Source organism: Thunnus thynnus, chromosome 6 (genome assembly GCF_963924715.1).
Source record: "Thunnus thynnus chromosome 6, fThuThy2.1, whole genome shotgun sequence".
Lineage (NCBI taxonomy): Eukaryota > Metazoa > Chordata > Actinopteri > Scombriformes > Scombridae > Thunnus > Thunnus thynnus.
The window spans coordinates 20,116,206-20,139,846 of NC_089522.1; the positions used below are offsets into that span (position 1 = coordinate 20,116,206).

The following is a 23,641-nucleotide window of genomic DNA, read 5'->3' on the forward strand; positions in this document are numbered from 1 at the left end:
TTATAATTTCCACCACAGCCTGCAGGATCATCGACTGGGAAAGAGGCAGAAAAAAGGTGCACAGAGGCAGGAGGGAGAGCGCACAGTTAAAGCACCTCAAATAACCATCATTGACAAAACACTCAATGCATAGTGAAAAACAAGAGACATCCACAGAGTAAAACAGATGAAAGAGCAGGGGGAGTTAACAGATACGTAATTAGAATAATTAAATTAGAATTCAAATAAGTTTTCTTTCAAATAGAAAGATATGACTGGAAAGTATTGTTCTTGCAACTGCATTTATACCCTTTTTTAAAATCAAATGTAGCTTAACCATGTCATGTGACTTGTTACTTGTTACTTCAGTACACTTTAACAACAAATATTACTGGGACCACTATAGAAATTTGCAGATGAACATTTAATATCAAAGAGCTCACATTATAGACACTACCACTGACTATCCCTGTAACAAATTGGCCATAATTTCACGCATTGACCATACATGGTCCAGCCATATACAAGGTTTTGATGTAGTCTTGTTAGCATCTATGGGGCAATATTTGTCGGTCCACCACTTAGGTCCAGGCTGAAATATCTAAACAACTGGGATGGGTTGCCATTAAATTTTGTACATACATTCATGGTCCTCAGAGGATAAAGCCTGCTGACTTTGTTGACTTTTCATCTAGAGCCACATTTTGTTTTTTAGGAAAATGTCTTGACAATTTTTGGATGGATCACCATGACGTTTTGTGTATATATCTATAGTGCCCAGTGGATGAATTTGAATGAAACTTAATTTATAGTTGTATTATGGTTCTGAAGCTATATCGTAGGCCACGCTGCAGCTGGCGTCCGCTATGAAGATAACATTAAATGATGTTGCTGTCAAGAAGTTGTGATATGTAGCACAATAAGCTAACAAATCACTATAAATGGAATCGTGTTCCTGCACATGTGGATAGGTGTCTGCCTTATATAGAACTCTCTGGAGAGTTATCAGTTTTTGGAGCTGTTTCTAAACAAAACAACCTGCCCAAACTCTCAGTGGCAAAGGAACATGTCACCCAGTGCAATGGTGTGGGTCATTGACGTGCTTGTAATAGTTTTTGGACAACAACGGAGGTCTACGGCAGAGAGTGAATAAGAAATATCAGGCTTTGGATACACGCACAATACTTGAAAGTAGGATGAGTTCATTGTCAGTTTGGCTCTGCACATGAGATTTGTTGACAATAAGAAAAATATAGAAAAGCCAAATCCTTTAAGGAAGGTGATGAAAATCTTAATAATGTCCCTTTCAGTAACACACATCTAACAAAGCCATTTATCATCAATGGTCACCTATAAATCAAAAGGGTGCCCATTAGCCACTTGTGTTGATTATAAATCCATGTTCACTTTGCTCACCTAGTGCCATCATCAGGTCAAAATTTAATTGTCCAATACTTTGGTTTATCCATCTAACAATTTATATTTAATTACAATGAGCATTACAGTCTCACAAAGCTGCTAGCATGGGTGTAGACTCTTACTCTTGTTTTGTGTGCCTCATGTATTTTCTAGGTTGTAGCTGAACGAGTATGATTCTTCATGCGCTACTGTAACTTTTAAAAACAATTAAAAGAAGAGAACATAAAAGTAGTGAAATACTTATTCATGGAATCCTGAATTATATTTATTTATCATTCCACTTTACCCCAGAACAAATGATATGCTCTTGGATAGATGTATTTAACACTTTTCATACAATCCTCAATATTTTTTTAACAAAAAAACTAAAGATGTAAACATTTTTCACAGTGCATATGAAACTTCACTGACAACAATGATAATAATTTCAATAATTATAATGCAATAATAATATTACCTATAATAAAACCTATTTAGATAGATAGACAGACATTTTTCCCACATACAAACATATAGATATATGTACAACACATCACATTCAGCCTTGTTTGTGTCTTAGAAACCGGGGGAGAGGGGCTGCAAAACTCCTGATGTGTGTGTGTGTATTTGTATCTGCATATGCCAGCATAATACACTGCAGTCTAAAACTGCAAATCTCCTGAGTGTTTGCTTTTCAGAAGACAAAAGGAAAATAGGGATTCAATACAAAGACTTTGCTCTTAAGCTGCAGTCACATAATTCAGATTCTAGTTGCATCCTCTTGATCGCATTTAACTTTATTTGCAATGGCTTAGCACAGACATATAGAGAGCCGTGCGTATAGGATTTATCACACTATTCAGAACCAGTGTAGGCTTAAGAGTTCAGTAAGTGCATTATAAACTGATATAAATACTGCATAAGAAATCTCTTCTGATTCAGAGTCTCACTTCTCAAATGGGATTAACGAAGTCTTTGTCATGTTTCCAGGCTGCTTCTTGACAGGTAAGAATCAGAAAGTTAAGGGAGATAAGATGAGCATGTTTAACAAAAGCTCCACCTTACACTGTTCATGTGACAACAGAGGATTTCTTGACACAAAGGCAAACGATAATTGCATCTAGCAAGCTGTTTCATGCACACTTCCAACATATTAACACTTTAATTTCTCCATAATTAAGCTCGCTTGCAGTAAACTGTTCATCCAAGTGGCTGTAATCACATTAAACACTTCTGCACTACTTGGATTCCTTAATATTAAATGTTATATATCTCCAATTCAAATTCATCCGCATTATATTCAATCATAAACTGAGAGCCATGAATACATTCCATGATTAACTGGGAGGTAAAAACAATCACCTTCATAGAAGCTGTATACACAGTAATATCATCATAATGGACTCAATCTCCCACTTGGATGAGTGTGTCTCTTAGGAAACCAACAACACAATGGTGGGAAAGTGAGCTTAATAATAGCCAGACCATATTATGGCTGTGTAATTTTAGTGATTTGCAAGTAGAATATTTAAGTTCAGTTAAGTCTATCCTTCTCTCAAGAAGCTATTAAGAGGGCTAAAGGAAAATGGATTCCAGCTGCACTGAGAGAAGCCACAAACCTGGAAGCTGTTTTGCACTAAAACCATATAATACAAAACATTTATGGAAACACCTTCAAAGTAAAGCCACCAGTAGCAGCTGAAATAACATAAAATCCTTCACCCCCATTTCAAGACACTGCAAGGGGTTTCACCATCCTGTATTTACACATTTAGGCTGATATTCATGATAATATATTAATTAACATTGGCATCTGTACATACACATATTATCTACATACATGCAAACCAATGTCTACATGAAATCCCTGACATCTGTTATATACAGTATATGCACATAGTTTTAATGGGTAAAGCAAGTGAAGATGACTGAGGTGGGAATGGCTAGTGATACAGTATATACACCCAGATACTTGTAGTATTTGTTCCTTGAGTAGAACAGAATAGAAAAGAGTCAGAATCAAATTTTCACAGTTATGTTTCCTGGTTTGTATGTCCATTTTTGCCCAAGAGTGTGGGCTCAGCAAAGCCCATCCAGCGCTGGACTGGAAGCCAAGTCTTTGATATGTATGGTCCTTTAATGGTAACCTGCATATTGGTAGAAAAATAACAGTGTCCAAAACAACAATTTGGCTTCAACAGTGAGTGTAAGGTGACTGTAACCTTTGGTTCCAGCACGACATGCGGAAAATTCCTCTTGCATTTCACTGATCCTTCAGCTTTGACATTGCTTTTCTCCTAAATCTTATAGCCAACATGAAACCAGCAACATCCTTCACACATCAGAGGAGTAATCAGAGTACAATCATGTCGTTTTTTCAGGAAAACAATTGCACCATGCACAGTTACTGGGCTACTTATCACCTAAGTGTTCACTCTGTAGGTTACAGAGCAAGAAACAGTAATGAGCTGCTACCCTGTACATCCACATGAATAGTTGTAAGTTACATAACAGAAAAAATATGAACATGACATTATGTCCCCCCCCCCCAATAAGAATCAACAGTATAGTATAGTGAAAAGGCCTGTTTGTCTTTGCAAACATTGAGTGTTTTTACAGCAGTAAGGCTTTCACATGTTCATATGTCAGCCCTGGGCTGAAATTAACATAACAAAAAGCCTGAGGCTTCCTTAAACTCACCTCACAGTAAGCCCAAGGTTGAAGATTCACACTTGAACATCACAGTTCTGGGTTAATGTTATCAGAACGCTTGCAGCATATGACGTGTGTGATTTGATTTGACATCAGATGTCCCACTGCTTTTATGCTAACCTTGAATCACTCTAATGATCATATCTGTTTTTTGGAATAACCATGAAAAGTTGGGAATGAGTATGCTCCAGATTGGGGTCTGTGCCAAATGTTTGCAGTAGATATCCCCCAATCGAATTGTGAAACAACTGTGACTGGACGTTCAGAGGAAAAACAGCACTGCATTATAAAAGTGCAAGGGGCTGTGTTGGTGGTGGTGTGTTGTTTATGGTACCAATGAGACAATAAAATACAATCAAGGTAGACCAGTTTGACTACATAATAGACCCAAAAGGTTGAAGGCCTATTAGACACCAAAGCACTGCACAGTGTTTTATAATACTATGAGATTTTGGAAAGTTATCAGGGAGGCAATCATTTTATCTTTTGTTGTGTTGTTCGAGAGGTAAACAGTACAAATAACCCAACCAGGTTACAAAGCAATCTACCAGGAATTTGCACTTACACGCATTTGATTTGACAAATATAGGGTGCCGTGGGAAGCACGATGGAAAAATCGAGCCAGGTTCAAATATTTTTGCCAGATGATACTGTGTTTTCTTTTTTGCTAGAGCCCTCTGCGTCAATGCAGTGGTCCTACTGAAATGGGTATTGGGGTACTGCATTTTTTCATGCAGTGCTAATGTCTGTCTGAACATGGTCTAAGCCCACAGCTAAAAGAGCTGTAAGACCAGAGCTAAGCGCAATGTGAAAAGTCCAAAAGGGGTATTAGTTCAAATGGCAGTGGAGGTTTAGTGTAAATTTATTCAAGAAGCAATCACTACTAATGTCAGAGCAGTAGTTCAGGGAGTGCAGCCAGCAGCAAAATACATCATGTGCTGAACTGTTTGTTTTGCATGACTTAAAGCAAATTATTAATGACAAACTGAGTGGGAGAATATAAATGGAAGTGGTTCTATACTCAGGTATTCTGTGGAAACTACACAGAACTGCTATCTGTCCTGTCATCATGATAAAGAAAGGATTCATGTCATGGCATGAAAGTCATGCCAATCAACCACAACATGTGCTCAAGCAGATCTAATTAATCTTGTCCACGGCAGGTCTTTTTGTACCACCATTTGATGACCTATGCTGCCAGAGGAACAGTACAAAACCGCTTGTTGGACAAACACTGCGGTTGAGCTCAACTATGCTTGCTGGGCATTTTTTTATGTTGGCCTTGTGTCTCTCATGTTACAAGTCCTTTTACTGAACAACAGGCCCTCTCTTTTCCAAGAGGCAAGAGGGGTGCTAAAGGCAAGTGGCCTATATCCATGCATAGACATAAGGTTAATTTATCTTCTTTTGTTGTAATGGCTTAAGGAACATGTTTAATCTGCCCATTTCAGCATTTGTTTTTTGTTTGTGCGACAGATCCCAGAACATTTGGTGATACACAAGCACACTTCATACTTCTGCCCATGAAAGCACATGCTCACAGAGGCACATTAGAAAAAAACACATACATACAGTATAAATAAACCACAAGATATTTCTTTGTCTTACACACACAACCACACACACACACACACACACACACACACACACACACACATACACACACAGGCTTCAGGTAATAGGAGCACTCTAAAGGATATTTCTGCTTTGCAATTTGGGTCTTATTTTTGTAGGAATGGTAATAATAACATTGTACTCATCAAGTTAATTGCTGAGATCTGAGAACACGGCAACATTGTTAAAAAGTAAACCAATAAAAGATGCAGGTTTGACTTTTTACTGGTTTTAAATAAATTCCCAGGTGAGCAAAACTAATTTGGAAGAGAAGATGAAGGGAAATTCTTTCTCAAACTGCTGTAGGGCTGCAACTAATGATTACTTTTATTATTGATTAACCTGCAGATTTTTTTCACGATAATCGATTAATCATTTGGTGAATAAGACACCAGAAAATTGTGAAAAATGGCCATCACACATCCTGGAGTTTTAGGTGACTTATTTTGTCCAAAACACCAAAATGTTAAATTTACAGTAATGTAAGCAACCTTATGAAAAAGCAACAAATTCTAAATTTGACAGCCTTGTACCAGCCAATGTTTCGCATTTTTGCTTGAATAATTCCTTCAACGATTATTCGATTATCAAAATAGTTACTGAATAATTTTCTGTCAATCGACTAATTGAATAATTGACTAATTGTTGCAGCTCTAAATTGTTGTAAACATCCATCACAGTTTACAGACCAACTTCCTGGCAACTTTGACCTTTTTCTGTGCAGTTAAGGAGTTATTATCAACATTATTGATGCACTTTTGGTTTAAAATAAAGCGGTTTAAAACAATCTGGCTAAAATATTGACTTGTTTACAATCTGCTTGATTGTTGTCTCTTGCTCTGTGTGACTTTGTTGTAGTAATCTGTCACAGTGCTTCCAGATTTCAGCAATTACTTTGGTGAGTTATCATAACCAACAGAAACTATTACCAGAACTATCAAAATAACCCATGTTATAAAAAAGACCTCCCACTGCTGCAGGGCTCAGTTTGATGATGAAATAGCTACCTGATTGCACCTGATCAGCCTTCTGGAAATGAAAGATGGCAACATGTGAACATAACTCCCTCTTTAGATTATCAACCTTGTCCACCGTGCTTAGAAGAGCCAGCTCTCTGTTTTATGAACACTTACAGATTTTAAATCATAGCCAAAAACAACAATTTAACCACAGTCTTCCTATTCTGAATAAACATTTGATTGCTATTGGAATAAAAATTAGAATAACCGTTTATTATGATCCGTTAATCACTCTGATTATTGTATTCATTGTGTATTTTTGTCTGTATTTCATGCCAGAAAAGCAAAGCACTCGTTTCTCAAAAATGTTGACATTTAGATATTATCTGTCACATTGCAATATATGTTTGGTATAATTTGAAATTTGTAGCGTATTTCATATGATGCCCTTTAGAAATGGTGCATTTCTAAAGGCAAGATACTATGGTACATTTTGTACCATAGTATCTTGAGGTCTCTATATAGAGTACAATGAGAGAGAATAGAGCTTACTAAGTGTTATAGATTTAGATTGATTACCCAAAATCTTCTCCTTTTACTGTATTATTCAGCCATGCCTCCTGTCCTGGACTCAGCTGATTAGACAAAATTGACATTGGCAACTCCTCTCTGCAGAGAGATCAATACAACACCCCATGGGTAAAATGTGGGACCTCCATGTTCATTTTGACATTTGTAACAATGTTACAACAATTGTAATCCCTCTAAGTCCAGCTTGATTTACATCATGACTTCATGGATTCTCAGTCTTATTTGCTTAATGTTGATCAATCAAAGTGATCAGATAGTTATTGATGCATGTTAATTTGACCTGATGAAATATCAGTGCGCACATCTGTGGTTGCATGTTGGTTGGTGACTCACTTATCCTCCTGTATCGGCTTTTAACTTTGTGGTCATGTATATTTTGGCAGTATCACATATTTGAGGCATGAGGCAAGTTCTTAGTCTTTAAACTTTGACCTTCACAGTTCCAACATTATTTTCCTTCATTAATCTTTTAGTTTTTTATTACGTTTTCCCTTTTCCCTGACTTGCAGTTAATGTCTTTCAACCTTCTATCTTGCCATCTTTTTCTCTTTTCCACTTCGTTTGCTCACTTTCACACTGTCTGGCTGAGTTTGAATTTAGAGGAAGTCGCTCTGCAACTCGTTGGAGAGCTGACTGACAGCCACCTCACTATGGTGTGATCCTTTAAGTATCCTGGCAGTCTGCTGGGGGCTATAGTCTGTAAAGTTTTCTCTGGTGCCAGCGACTGCTTCAGGGCATGGACAGTGTCTGCAGGTACCGTGATTCTCCGGTAGCCCATTTGACAATCTTGTAGAGTTGCAGTCTTCTTTGTGGTGAGGTTGCCTGCAAGTTCCCTTCTGTGTGGAGCTGCGTTGACACATACATCCACAGAGTGTCCTTTTGCACTGGGCCACATCCCGACAGAGGAACTTGCGGAAGTTGGGCTTGAAGACCAGATAGACAATAGGGTTGTAAAGGGTGGAGGACTTGGCAAACATAGCTGCCAGAGCAAAAGCCATGGGGGGAACAGTTGCTGGGTTACCAAACGCTGCCCACATGGACACAATAGCATATGGACTCCATGCTGTCAGGAAACCGATGCAAACTGCCACAGAAAGCTGAAAAGAAGCACAACATCCAAAAAACATTCATCATGTAAACACAGTAAATAATATGTAGTCAAAGTAACCTTGTAAACTGAGCCAGCACATTTACCTTAATAATAAGTGCATGTGCATTGGTGATCTTGTTCTGTGGGGACATGTGCTGCTGCACAGCCTGGCGGGAGCCCCGGACAGTCAGCAGGATGAATGTGTAGGACAGGAAGATGACAGTGCAGGGCACAATGTAGCAGCAGAAGAAGAGGCAGATGATGTAGCTCATAGCTGCGGAGTTTTGGCTGGGTGCATGCCAGTTGATGCAGCATGCTGTGCCGTAAGGCTCAGCCCCGTATTCTCCCCAACCTGACAGGGGACCTACAGCAAACACTCCAGCGTAGCACCAGACCCCGGCAACCAGCAGACAGGCATGGCAGTAAGAAAACTTGTTACCTGAGGAGAAGCGTAATAGGGCAGAGACAGAGGAAGGAGAATTGGGGGAGTGATTACTGACAGATGAGGACATAGAGGAAGGATATAGAAACAACAGCATAGCAACAATATGCTACTGAAGCATATTGAGTCTGGTTACCGGATGCTGAAAACAGGCAATGAGTGAGGAGGAGAGAGAGGAAGACAGAAGGAGGAGGAAGTAAAGAAATATCATCCAATAAGAGATGAACAACTTAAAATGAGTTTCCGTTAAGACGGTTTCGTAGATTTGACAAGGAAAATTATATATATTCTGCAAATAATATCATGTGATATTATTTATGGTATTAAAGCATTTAGTGTGTGTATTTTGACCTCAGGTATATTAGGATAAGCGAGCACATGGCCCACATGAATGCACATGTGAAGGTAGCAATGTTCATAAAGCCAGGGACCCAAATATAAATATTATTCTGTGTGTAAGGAGAGTAGCTGCGCAGCATGTTTGCTTAGAGGCCAAAGTATATGAGAAAAACCATTTGAAAAGCTACACAGCTGTAGCTGTAACAATTGACTCCACTAAACCCTTTACTCCATGACATTGTGACATAAACAAATCTAAAGTTGATTTTTGTGATAGTTTTGGTATTTTATTTGTATCAGAAGCTAAGTCGCTGTATTAATGATGCATTAGTGTTTACGATTAGCATGATTAGTGGTGGATCACTCGCCTCTCATTACTCATGTGCCACAGTGTGAATAAGGAGATCTACAGGAAACACTGAATTAGCCCTCTAACTGTTGACTGTAATTGATTTAGACGATTGCTTCTTCACTGTGGAATCAGTGTGGAGGAGAACACAGGGAGCCTTATCTGCGGCACCACACAGCCTCTTCAGCTGGATGTCAGCCCCTCTTACAGTTCAAACTGAGGGTGGGGGTTGGTGATTAAGCCCTGTGGCAGACACTGAACTGTGTGGTGCTAAGGAAGGAGGCTGGTTAGCCATTACAGATGGCTTTTATCTGATGTGCAGCATCCTTTCACCGATCAAACTCTCCAGCTATCTGAGTGGCACATGAAGGATTCAACCTGAGCACTTTTGACATGCAGAGCTGAGCTCAATTTCTAACAAAAGCTGTCAAACATGTTCTCTCACATTTTAAATGGGATGCAGCAATCCGGCGTTTTCTCTCCTGATACCGATTTAAGGATGGGTTCACAATTTTTCATGTCCGTCCTAAAACAATATTATGGTGTCCAAATTAACATTGAACATTATTCAAATCATTCCTCCTGTTCATACTGGCCATCAAGAGATCCTTTCCTAATGCGCATCCAAGTATTGGGGGACAAAATCCACAGTCCTCCTTCAGTGCCATGATACCGACAACCGCTCTCTTTTTCCTTTAACTTTAAATCTGGATGGACCAGACCTGATACCAACCGGTCCATCCCTAATTTTAAATCTTTGAAGATGTGTCAGATTGTGTAGGTGAATGGAGAAACATTTGATAGCTTTTTTTTTTTTTTACAGTGCACTTGATCTTAGCTATATTAAGGTTTTAGTGATATATTTGGTTCCTATCGAACAAAAAGAAACCAGTCAGTCCATGAATCAGTATTAAATGGAAATGCTGTCATATCATATACTGCCATATATCGTGAGAGATTGTGATTGAGATCTATTTAAGGTCAGTGTTGCCTGAAAGGCCTAAATTCTCACAGCCAGTACCACTTAACATCAATACAGATATCCCACATTGATTCTGTTGTCAGTTATCTTTAACTGTAAAGATATTCCCCAGCTCTCCTCCTCATTCTCTGCTATTCACACCCCATCTTTTTCTTTTCATTAGACCCTCTTATTAAGAGAACCATGGGGGGATGAGTAGGAAGAGGTGAGAGAACGTGTTTGACTCATCCACCTCGAGTCTTTAGTTTGATTGACTTCGATCCAATGTTCACAAGTTCATCAGCAGTCATCAGTGGCTGTAGATTAAACCAAATGGGAAGCACTAAATCCATGCTCTTCTTTGAGATCAACAAGTAGGGGTTATTTTGTGTGTCAGCAGGGATCCAATCAGACCAACAAAACCCACATGAGGAAGGTACTGCAGCTATGGCAAACCACTAATAAAAGAGAGAAAGAAAGAAGCCTTCCAAATGCTCCATCTCTTCTGCCACCACTGCATGTGTTCAGTGTATCAGTTGCACCTGGCATGTTCTATAATGCCTTGCCCAAGGACATTTCAGCAGGAATATGGCAGATATCCAGTGACGTGAGCTGTAACAATGAGGCCAGCCTGACATAATCTATGAAAAAGTGTTGTAAGAATGGTTTTAAACAAGCAAGAGATCAGTATTAACATGAATAGCATTTCTACCTGTGCAGACACACCTGTCCTATACCCATTAAAATTAAATCTAAAATTTAAGACTGATTAGCGAGGAAGTCAGGTGGGTAGATGTAAAGATTTAAACTCTCTGCAGATCTTGTTTTTTTCTCTCATTTTGTGGTTGTGATATTCAGACTGAATGTGATGAATGTGGAACAGAAATCTCTGTAGAAATAATTTTACATATCATCAGTTTTATGAAGAAATTTGACTCCATGCTCTAAATAATAATCCCAGCTGGATATATTTCTTTTTACATAGTCAGTGTTTTTTTTAACATGTTTTCAAAGCTGTGTCAAAACTACAGAATTTCATATTTGAAAAAAGTAAGCATTTCTAATTCTGATTTCAGTGAGTCACAAAATTTACACACACATCCAATCCAAATAAACCTCAGATTATTGTCCCTTGACAACTGATACAGAGTAGCCCATGTTGAATTTAATGGGTTAATCTCTCCATAATAACTCCACACGTGGAAACTGAACCTTGTGTTCGGCAGCCCATAAATGTTATCATAGTTTTTGATCTCTGTCCCACAGAAACCCAATCCTCTGACATTTTTGCTGTAATTATATAAACACAGTTCCTATGCTACACATTTCTTTTGTCATGCTTTTTGCAAAGCACTTCCATGGAACATGGCTTGAAACTTCTCCACAAACCCACTCTGCAGAGGGAAACATATTTGGTCATTGTCAGACCTCTTATTCACAAGACAATAAGCTCCACTTATAGATAAAGAAAGTAGTAGCAGTGGCAATTTAGGCCTTTACACGTGGTTGTAGACATTTTGATGTCCTGTTCTACAGGAAAAGAAAGTAATAGCAGCTGCAATTTTAACACTTATAGTACCTGCAGGCAGTGGCAGCTGCTGCTGCGACTATTATTTTCCTTGCCTGTTGATGACGTATCAGCATGTCTGTATCAGGTCTAACTTCCTGCTGATGGTGTTAGTTTTCTTGCTAATAGGTGGCATAAGTTGGTCTGAAACTACTGTTGCTGCAGCTCTGCAAATATTGTCTACAGTAGGTGTGGTTTCGGGTGTGTTTGATAGCAGAGCTGTCTACTAGAGTGCATAAGCTAGTTTAGAAACAGAGGGACAGCATGGCTAAACAGTGTGTCGGTAAGCGGCGTACATTTGTTCAAGGTTCCTTGTGGTCTCATAAAGGCATAATTATTTGTGCATATTTGCATTTCAAACAGTTTTATTTGTGAGGCTTGTCGTCTCTGGGGTTTTACAATCTGTGTTATAGACTGTGTTCCTCTGGAAAACAGACAAGGGGAGCTCTTTAAAAACACAGTCTTGACTTCAATTATACTGTGTCTATTAGCAGCAATCGTTAAATCTACTGGAGTCTGGAATAGACCTCTAATTCGATTCGGAAGCTGCTAACCAGTGCACCAATTTTTGAAAGCCCATGTGAAGTTGAATGTTGACAAATTAATTAGTTCAGTTGTGAGACCTATGGGATACTCACTGTCCATCAGATCTACACAATCTCCAGCTGTGTTTATAACTCATTTAGGCTGCCAACACCACATTTCTTATGCTCTCTGCTACATGTTACTAGTTCTTGCTTGACAAAATCTACCTTCCTTTCTTCTGTTTCCCTATTATAGCAATCATACTTTGTTAGGGCATCTTTTATCTTGTGTATTAGGCATCCCATTGACACAGTATTGATACAATATGTGTCAGATTGGCTCTGTTCTATGTACCCCTGTGGTGTGTATGGGCGAGTGCGAGTGTGTCAAGCATATAAATGGGAACATCCCTGGATTGTGCACAACAGGATCCAGATTCCTGGAGTGCAGAATCTGTACTGCGAAGTACAACTGTGCATCCATCTATAGATTACGGACAAGTGAATCTGTATGAAATTAAATTATATACGGTTTCTGTCAATTACTTCCAATTCATAAGAATTGCATGTGAGATGTATCTAAATGAATTATGATTCAATATTATGAATTGTGGCTCAGTGGTGCTGTGACAAGTTATCACATTTTTACAGAAAGACAAAAAAATATGTAATGATAGTTTAATGAGCAAATTAGGAGTGACTGATGAGTCTTGGGATAAAAATCATTCTGAATTGAATTAACCTCCTGCAAAATTGATGTAGAAACTTATAGTTACTGGGATGAAAGCATGAAATGAAAGGTTTAATAATTTGCATTGTAACAATATATTTAAAAAAAGATATAGACCCCAACTCAACCGTCTGTGCTGTTCAGGAGATTTGGCTTAAACACGGGCAATCATATGAATAAATCCTCATTGGGCTCAGTGGCTAAAAGATGAATTATCCTCATTAGAAATTTGCTGCTTGAAGAGTTGGCAGTCATACCAATGCACACTGAAAGAACTGCACAAGGACTGAAAGATGGATGACTCAATGTTTAGTGAAACTATCTGATAAATGAAATGTCACAGTTTTTTACTACAGTTGCAACGTGGCCATAATAATGTGTGTAATCTGCTGCCTGTTTAATCAATATAGAGAAAGTTACAGTATAATAATAATAATAAATAAAAGGTTACAGTATGTATTGCACAAATGAAATCACCTTACTTTTTCCACTCCTGAAATCTTAAGACTTATTTTACTTTAGAGTCATGCAGTATTTCACTTCTGTGCAGAGATTTTTTGTCAGCTCCTTATAGTTCCTTTTGCTGTCAGATAATGAACTTGGTAACTATGGCTCCCAGAGGCCATCGGATTAAAAATGAGTGGGACTAAGACTTGCAGAATGAGAGAGTGCTAAATCTCAGTATTAGAGACGGCATTACATTAATCTAATAGTAATTAGTCAATAATTAGCTGACCTCTTAATGCACTTGACTAACATCGGAATTTATTTGCATGATAACTCTAAAATCTTCACTGGATGTCACAGATAATCAACATGAAGTCTAAAAACATTCATATCTACAGCACAGGGTAGGTATGAATGTTTGTAGGTAACTTGATATCAAGAGTGTAGGTTTGGTTTTAAAATTGGAGGAACATTTTTTTCAGATGGCTAAAATAATAGTGGATGTGTATTTGATCTGTATCACTCTTCTCTTTCATAGGCACATGTGCTCACTAAGTGTGTGCCTGAATACGAATACGTTATCTGGCAAAGCGCAAATAGTGGGTTTAGATTCTCGACCTCTCTGACTCCACTGCTGCTGCTGCTGTCGGGCTGCTGCTAGTCAACAATGTGTAACACACAGCTTGAAGTTGAGGGTTGCCAATTCATCAGGTTGAGTATCCCCCATCCCCCACCTTGATATTGGAAGGGACATGTGCCTACCGTCCATACTCAAATCTATGCCCGTACTTGATATGTTATCTACAACATAATGTGAACACTTAATGAAAGAGAAACAACATTCAACTTCCTTTCCTTATATTGTATGGTAGATACGACAGTAGTTGTCATGATTTTTGGGATGATTTTACAGTCTTTTGAACCACAGCATTTGCATTTTGGGCACATTTGCTATGGCCTCTTTAGAGTTCTGCTAGTTGTCTCGTGTTTCCTTGATACTATCACTGTGCTGGTTGCCAGGCCACTTTATTTCAGCTTATACCATGGTCTGAGTGAATACTCTTTTCGGATTGGCCAGCAGGTTTGCGTTAAAACTATTTATTGCACACGCAGTTTAATCACAGTTCTAAATTCATCCGCTACCCAACCTGTAACCATAGCAACATTAAAGAGCACAGCTGTCAAAGCTTACTCGTTATGAAGTTCTGAAGAATGGGATGCAGCCAAGAAAAAGAAATGGAGAAGAAAGAAACCAAGCAAAAAATGGACTGACGTCTGAAGAGCTTAAAATGATACAAAAAAGGCAACAAAAGGGGCAGTTAATATACTGAGACACTTTCTCTACCAAAAAGAAAAAAAAAAAAAGAACACTGATTTGGAGACATAATCTGCGGTTATGCTTAATGACACCTTATGTGAAGCGAACATAGTGTGGCACGTTGTCATGACAACTGTAAGCTCTTGCTTCATGACCTTTCGATTTTGAGTGCATAGCTTTTCTTTCTTTTCAGAAAAAAATTTGCGAATGCTTTTATTTTATATTGTTGGCAAATGACCGTGGTATAAGCAAGATAATCAACTTGTAGGTGTGCGTTAAACGGTTTTAAGGCACTTTGCCTCTGCGAAGTGTCTTAAAACCGCTTAACGCACACTTACTCGTTGATTATCCGTTACTTATTTGCAAATGCAACTAATTAACATTCCACCTAGAATAACCAGGCTTTGCTTTAAATTGTGACTTAAGAGGATTCTATAGTTTTTCTAGTCCCTTTTATTGGCATTTTATCAGAGTCTTCTAACTTGTGGATCTTTGCAATGTGGGAGAAATCGTGAGCAAACCCACACAACCAGGAGGAGACCATGGAAACCCCACACAGAGTGAGGTTCAAACACAGGTCCTTCCTGCTGCCAGGCAACAACTCTGACTCACGACTGAGGCTATGTCTGAAATCACTCCCTTGTTCACTCATTCACTACTCCCTATAAAATAGACACTCAGTAGTTTACTCAATAATGAGCAGCAAATTGAGATTTTGGAGACTCACTAATCATAACACACACAACAGTAATTTTTACATCTTCTGTTGGCAGAAAGTAGTGTACATGCGACACTACTTTTTTTGATTAATTGTGGAATTATTTACGGTACAGACTCAAATAAAAGATAGAAGGTAAATATAGTGCTGTCGTGAATAGGGAATGATTTCAGACACTGCCCGAGTAACCATGCTGCATTTTAAGCATTTAAGCAAGTTCATTATTGAACTTGGAAATAGCTTCACAAAATAATTACAACTCAAGGTCCACTTAGCCTTTCCAGGGATTTTAACCATATCACAAGGTCTTCATCAGCAGATGGAGTTTGCTCAGTTGTCATGGAGTTGGAAATATTGATATGCAAGCTCAGTAGCTGCTTTGATTTTGTCTATACGGTAGCACTTATTGGACTTCTTGGCTGTGTTTACTTATAAATTAAACATGATGAAACTGACTGTGCATGACAACAGACTCATATCCATGAAAATTTTGTGAACTCATTTTCAGGGTGTCTACATGTCTCAGCAAGTTAAGACTTTTTAATGCCATTGTTTAATTAAATTTAAGGCCAATTTTGCAATAAAAACAAACATCAAATGTGAAAACATAGGCATACTCTTCTGAGTAAATAAATATATCGTCAGTTCGAAATTATAAGTTAGGGAAATGACAATAACCGGTTGAGTTAAAGGCCTAATATGTAACTTTTCCACATTAAAATGTCTAAAAACGATTAGACCTATCTTATATATTTTGTTGAGTTGTGTACTTGCATTATTCCAAATGTTTCCAACAATGTTCAAACCCAGAAAAATCAGTAATTTTAATCAAGATAACGGTCCGTTTCATTTGGTTATCCATCAACGGCCTCATCTCCCCCTTCTGTGTGCACCAGCATTGTGGTCCTCCGCCAGAAGCTGTCATAAATTTACTGATTTTTAACGTCAAACTGTTTCATTCAGTGTTTTTACTGGTTTAATCACTGGGTCTGTTTGTTTTGGAGAAAAGGAGACCGCATAATTTGACTCCCAGTAAAAACCTCCTGAATGATGAAAACCGAAGGAATCCTAACCCGTAGAAGTATTTAACATCTTCCCAATCAGAGCTTAAGCCTCCTGTTGTCCTCAGGTCAAATTTGACCCGTGTTGAAATATTTTCATCAGAGATATGGATTTTTTTCATCTAATTGCTTGAAAATCACATGGATGGTTCCATACCACATACTTTGCAAGTAAAAGTAATTCATTGAATTTTGGGAGTTTTATCAAAATTTATAGCATCTGTGGACTTTTATCCTCCCAAGTCAAAATTGACCCGGGAGGACAAAAGTTGCATGGTCGATGGGAAGACAACAGGAGGGTTAAGACTACTTTTTAAGGACCTGTAGCCACCCTGCATTTGATGAACACCCTGTAATGTCTTAGTGGACACTTAATATGTCTTGGGCAGATCAGTTAGCTATCCGACCTCCAAAAGGCTAAGTGTAAATGCATCCAAGAAGCATTTGAGATATTTAAGGTATTCGATTTGAGTTATCCTTGACATAGGCTGTATTTATCTCTGTTTTTCTTTTCTATGATGATTGATCTGTAAACTGCTAAACAGCTTCCCTTAAACTCCACTGGATTATAATAAAAACTCTTTCACCTTGACATCACTTTAACCTGTGTGCATGGTTGCTATTTAATGCTTTGAAAAAGAATTTTGATTGTATGGCTAACTCAAGTGTACTTGGCATCTGAATGTCAACTGTAGACTTTGACACCATTATCTCTGCTGGCTGAGAGTGAATATTTCATGAATGAGTCAACATGTGCTGTAAATCAAAGCAGAAAAGTGTTTCATGCTTGGGTTTTGAATGTCGTTCTAATACATGTCTTTGCCTTCTGTAAAGCACTTTGAATTGCTTATGTGTTTGAGAGGTGCTGTATAAATAAAGCTGCTTAGTGATTGTGTTTTATTCAGCTGAATACATGTGCATTTTCTTGTTATAATGACAATAAATACTCACTATAACAAGAAAGGTGTTAGAATTATTTGACTGTATGTGTATCTCAAAAGAACTGCAATGTTGCTGCTGCTGAAATGGATGCATGTGGATGTTTGAATGAATTGATTAAGTCTTATTTTGTTTTAGGGCTAACACATAATGAAATTAAGCTCTTACTAAGCATCCTAGATGGGGTGGACAAGAAAATTGTACACTCTGTGTCTCATATTGGATTCTCATTCTAGATGGGTTTCTGAAAGCCCATGGGATGTGCTTGTCACAATACAAGCACCTACTATTATGAAAAAAACTTTATCATTGTGACGAGAAAGTTTTCTTGTTAGAGAAAAATGTAGTGTATATTTATTACTAAGGGTGGTAGTTCTGAATTCACATTTGGAACCTTTTAGTTGTGCAAGGACCAAAAAAAAAAAACCCAACCTACAACCTGTATACAGTCCGTCAAGTATTTTTAATAGGATGTCTTTGTCTGCTAAAGATGGATGGCGTGTCTCAAAATATTTATTGAGCTTATTTGGCACCATCACTGAAACTGTCTGCTTTTCCCTGCAGACAAGATGTGGTACAACTAGAATTTCCTATCCACAAAAAGCAGTAAGGCAAGAGACTGTTGACGACTAAGATTTTTTTTTTAAATTTTGTGCAAGATGAGTGATTAACAAAGACAACAACAAAATAAAACCCATATATGACACGGGACAGTACAAATGGTGGAAGCAACAGAATCAGTAGTAACCCAATAACCCAAACAAAACAACAGCATGAACAATAAATAAATAAATAAATAAAATTCTGGCTTAATGCTAGATGCATGAGTGTGTGTGTTCCTGAGTGTGTGTATGTGTGTGTGTGTGTGTGTGTGTATGTAAGGTAGGGTGACCAGATGAGATCGGGTGAAATTCAGAACGGGGAGTTGATGGTGGGTGTGGTCACGTGGCCACAGTGGGTGTGGCCTCCAGTACATTACATTCAGTGTCAACAAACAGTAAAACACGTTGGAGTCAAAACTCAACACTAAAATGTATTATTTTTGTTCATGAAGTCAACTGTCCATCATTAGGAAAAAAGAACGCAGTGACTGTGTTGTATGTAACTGTGTGTAAATCATTATCCGTTACATAAAATTCATTTTATTCTATTCATTTTATCAGGATGGTTTAATTTCCCAACGTCATGGCTATGCATTGCCTCTACGCGTAGCTGGTTATTGATTTGCTGCACTACTGAACACGGCTAAAAAAAACTACAACAGCCATAATTAATGTAGGTTATGGACGTAATAGCGCCCATCCCATAATGTTTTATTAGAGGTGTTTGAGCAGTCAACCGTAGGGTTTATAACAGTATTAAAGTCTCCGGCAATTATAATGTGTGTTGATTCATTCCACTGGGAAAAAACGTGGGTCATCATTATTTGGTCCATAGATATTAGCAAATGTGAATTTTGTGTTATTTATAGATTCATTGATGATGATATATCTTCCCTCTGGATCGATAACAGATGTGTTATGAATGAAGGGTATTTTTTTTTGTTAAGATTGAGACGCATCTCTGTTAACTATTGTATGTTGAAGAAAATATCTGAATTGTTTAGGTTGGAAATATTGTAAATATTGTAGAAAATGCCTGAGTGAGTGAGAGAGAGATCTGCAGTTGTCAACATGAACCCTTCATGATCATACATAGAACATATACAAATGAAAGTTAACACACATAAAGCTACGATGAGGTGAGAAGAAAAATGAGAAAGAAAAAATGGAAAGAGCTAGCGGGGTCATTAGCGAATGCATTAGCAGTATGCTGCTCAGGGAGGCAGGGATATCAGTAGGAATTATTTAGCTGTCACAGTAATGTACTATGTTCAAGTCTGTTCAGAAGAGCCATGATATTGCTTTGGAGTTGTGAAATAACTGTCCATGATTATACAGTTTGTCAACCACAAGGATCACGTGTTTGTTGTTTTTTCTGTTCTCCTTTAGGGTGGGCTACAGTACTTTTTGTCTCTCATTTATTTCTCATGGGTATTGATCATTTAGTCGAAAATTGTGCCCATCAGTTCTTTTACTTTGTTTTTGTCTTTTGTTGAAAGTGTTCAAATTTGGCAACTATGGGTCGGGTTCTCTGTTTGTGTGCCAAGACAGTGAACTCTGTGAAAAGCTTTCATCTTTGACAATGTCTGGCAGTATTTTGAGATGAGTTGTCATAAAGTCTTTGATAAGAGATTCTGGTTTGTCCTGTGTTTTTTCAGGGATGCCTGAGAAGATGAGATTGTCTCACATGATGAAGGTTTGTATGTTCAAAATTGTCTCTTTCAGTTATTTGTTTTCTTTAGTGACCGTTTGCATTTGTTTGTTGAGTGATTTGACAGAGGACTGCAATTCCTGGTTTGATATCAGTAGTGTTGTGATATTTCTTTGGGTAAATTCTAGACTGGAGTGTGAATCTTTTATTTCTTCGTGTAGTGGAATGAGGAGCTCTAATTTTCTGTTAATGCTGAGAGGATACTGACCTCAATTTCTGTAGTTCCCAGATCATCTGTATCAGTGGATGAGTCCATTTTCTTCCGTTTGTTTGGGTTGTTGGAGCTGTGTTGTGTGGAAATATTGATCGAGGAAGGCTTCTAGGTCTGTTATTTCTTCCTCTATGATATTGATCTGATCTGTGTTTATGGCAGTAGTTGGTATGTATGTGTTTCCTGATCGGATGTTATGTAGTAGTTACTTAGAAAGAAGTTTTGTGGAGTTTACAATAGTTTGTTGCTAGTGACAGGGTGTCGCCATGTTGGATCTCGCTTCTGTGAGCAAGTCTTGCGATACATCATAGTACCATCCCCCCGACAGAGTGAGAATGACCACCATGACGACTAAGATTTCTTTTCTTTCAGCTCTTTTTACAGTTAAAAATCTTTATATCAGTCACTATTTCTGACTGCTATGTATCTGGAAAACTAATGTGCAGGAAAATATAACAATTGACAAGCATCAGCCACCACGTCGTTACATCTTAGCTGCGGCATAACTACACATTTACCATATTTACCACATATGTGGTTAATGTAAATGTTGTCTTGTGTTTTCATACTGTGAAATGCTATTACAACCGAACAGTGGAACCCTTCTTCTTCCTTCGTATAGGCACCCCATACTGTGGCACCTACTTTGGGAACCAATGACTGAAGTCTGCAGTCTTTAGTCTGTACGCGTTTACAGGGTTACAGTATATTTATGGCTGAAGGAAATGACTCAGTGCTCATTTACTCAGCTATTCTGTAAAATGAACGACACAAATTGAAATTCATTAGTAAACACTGACAGTAGGGATGCAGTCAAAACATACAGCTGGGGAATCATGCAATTCCAATAATTGAATGATTTGTTATGTTTTCAAACATAAAAAAACACAGCAGGGGAGTACATAAATAAGGGAAGGGAGTGCATTAAAGGGCCTTATAAACATATCCTTATTTACATATCCTGCAGTTTAAAGAGGTTAGAACATGGCCTTGAATATTACCATTATTGCAACATGGCCACTTTTACTTTGTAACAAGCCCTTGAGGTACTGGCCTTACTACATTAATATTTCTCTTATCAGATTCAAGGTATTTGGCTTCAGGGGAGGGCAAGAATCTAAATTTCAACAAGATGATCAATACGGGTAAAGCGCACCTTCTGCTTAGTCAATATAAAAAAATTAATATTACTAACACTTTTAGCCCTGTTTTAAAATAGTCTTTTGTTTTTCTGTGATGATGGTAGTTTTAAATGGAATTACAAAGTAAAACATACAAACTGGTGGTCTTACCATGGTTTGGGCAGCAAACTTTGAGCCAGCAGACACAGGAGAGCACTGTGAGGTTGGTCAGACTGCACAGGCCGAACAAAACGCCACAGAAGGCGTAGACAGTACAGGTCGTTTTGTTAAATAGCCACCTGAACAGAGACAGAAAAAGACAAGGGAATATTGATTATTGACTGACATCCCGGTATCAGGCCAGGAGTTGTCTGCAAAATCCTACACAACTACACACCCAGTAGATGAAACAGGTAATACATTTTCTGGCCTTCCCCTGGGTTTTATACAACTGCAGTGAACAATGATGCATTTTGACCCAATCATGGCACATGTGACAGCTATCAGCTGTACATGCTCAGGGGATTAGAGCTGCAAGTAGGGAAGGCCACGGGATGAAGCAGAGGATGTACTGTATGAGAGTGTTATGTGTTGCAACATTTCACTGACTGTTTTGAAAGCTTTTTTTATCTGTATTTTATCTGTGATAGAGACAATATCCTCTTCTATAGGATTTTAGAAATACTGATGTCATGGGCCCACAATCCAAATGCTGAATCCCTTTAAAATGTCATTATTTATTTTTGACCTAAAACAGTTAAATTTAGAATCTATTAAGTCTGAAGGTTATCAGCCTTAAAGAATCCACTATTGCCGGCTCAAGTTGTTAAGGCCTCCAAACTCCCAGTAACAATGAGGGCATAACTTCAGTATGCTCAGAAGCTACAGTCCTGCTTCTCTGACTCTTTTTCATTCTCTTTGCCTTCTCTCCTCGTCCCTCAGGGACATACTGCATGTGACGTAATAGATGAAAGGAGAGAGAGAAGTGGGGATTTGAATGGTCACTCACATGTGAGCGTAGGCTGAAGGGATAGCAAGTGGGAACAGGGTGATGGTCATGCTCAGGTCACTGATGGCGAGGTTAACCACAAAGAACTCTGCTGGCTTCAAGGAGGACTTCTTTCTATAGGCCACGAACAGCAAGATCCCGTTCCCCAGCACCGACAGCACACCTGGAAGACAGAGTTGCAGGGTATATCAGGGCTGTTGGAATATAATACACATTTATACAGTTAAATGGTGTAAACGTAGGAAAAAAAACCCAAACATACCAAAAATGGTATAGAGAGTTCCCATGAGGAAGTCATTGTCTTTCGATATTCTGGACACGAGCAGAAACGTTTCGGAGGCATTTCCCATCTAGAACAAAAATGGAAGAACAGACACATAGGGAAAAAGACAGGGGAAGATAAATCTTTCAGCTTTGTTTTTGCCCTCTGGCAATTTACAAAAACAAGGGAAAAACAACTTTATTACGAATTTAAATCTTGATACCTGAGATAGGACAAAACATGAAGCGACTTGTGGATTAGACCACAACCACTGTGGCAATGCCCTAAAACCAAGTTGCAATTTTAAACACAGTTTAGCTTCACTTCACTTCTCTCAGTCTCAACAATTAGTAATGTTTTGAACAAGAGGCCAAACCAGATTCATACAGTCTCAGAAAGCCTCTTGTGGTACACATCTGTGCTAATGTAAGCCATTACACCTATATATTTCTCACTACTACATACATGTACATGTATGTATCACAACACATCACGGAAACATGTATTTGCTTCAAAATGGTTTTGAAAGTGTGTTTAACACTCCTTCTGTCCCTCGTTAGCTCTGCCACACATTTTCTGCGTAAGTGGTGACATAATGAACCATGAAGGGCATTTACTACTCTACTCCCTCTGCTTTTTATAATTTGCGACCTACACAGTCTCATCAAAGAGCAGAGAGAGAAGAGCCTGTTTCCGTGTACAAATTCAATTCCATCCTTCACCTCAAAATCAGTCTCATCTTGGAAACCAGGCAGTTATTTGCATACATAGAATGACCTGACAATACAGTGTTCATTGTGCCCAAGGCAAATTGCTGAGGCAATCTTTTTAAAGGAATTTATGGGTGGAGATAACATAAAAATGTATTCATAGCCTTCCTATTTTCTCAATGACTTCACCCTTACTTACACATTAAAGGGATCTAACAAAAAGAAGAGACATGTTAAATCACCTGGGGTTAAGAGTGAAGCTGCTTTTGGACAATTC

At 38.3% G+C, this 23,641-nt stretch overlaps 1 protein-coding gene across 1 annotated transcript in view; it reads right to left on the reverse strand.

Annotated features, from left to right (window-relative positions):
- Positions 1 to 1,635: 1,635 nt before the first annotated feature.
- The window catches only part of opn7b (opsin 7, group member b), a 73,210-nt gene continuing 51,204 nt past the window's right edge, over positions 1,636 to 23,641 (reverse strand). Inside the window, exons 2-6 of the mRNA XM_067592457.1 lie at positions 22,655 to 22,742; positions 22,393 to 22,555; positions 21,555 to 21,682; positions 8,448 to 8,782; positions 1,636 to 8,350 (exon numbers count right to left, since the gene is read on the reverse strand). Coding sequence (XP_067448558.1) covers positions 7,850 to 8,350; positions 8,448 to 8,782; positions 21,555 to 21,682; positions 22,393 to 22,555; positions 22,655 to 22,742 — 1,215 coding nt within the window. The 3' untranslated portion in view covers positions 1,636 to 7,849. The remainder of the gene's footprint in view (positions 8,351 to 8,447; positions 8,783 to 21,554; positions 21,683 to 22,392; positions 22,556 to 22,654; positions 22,743 to 23,641) is intronic.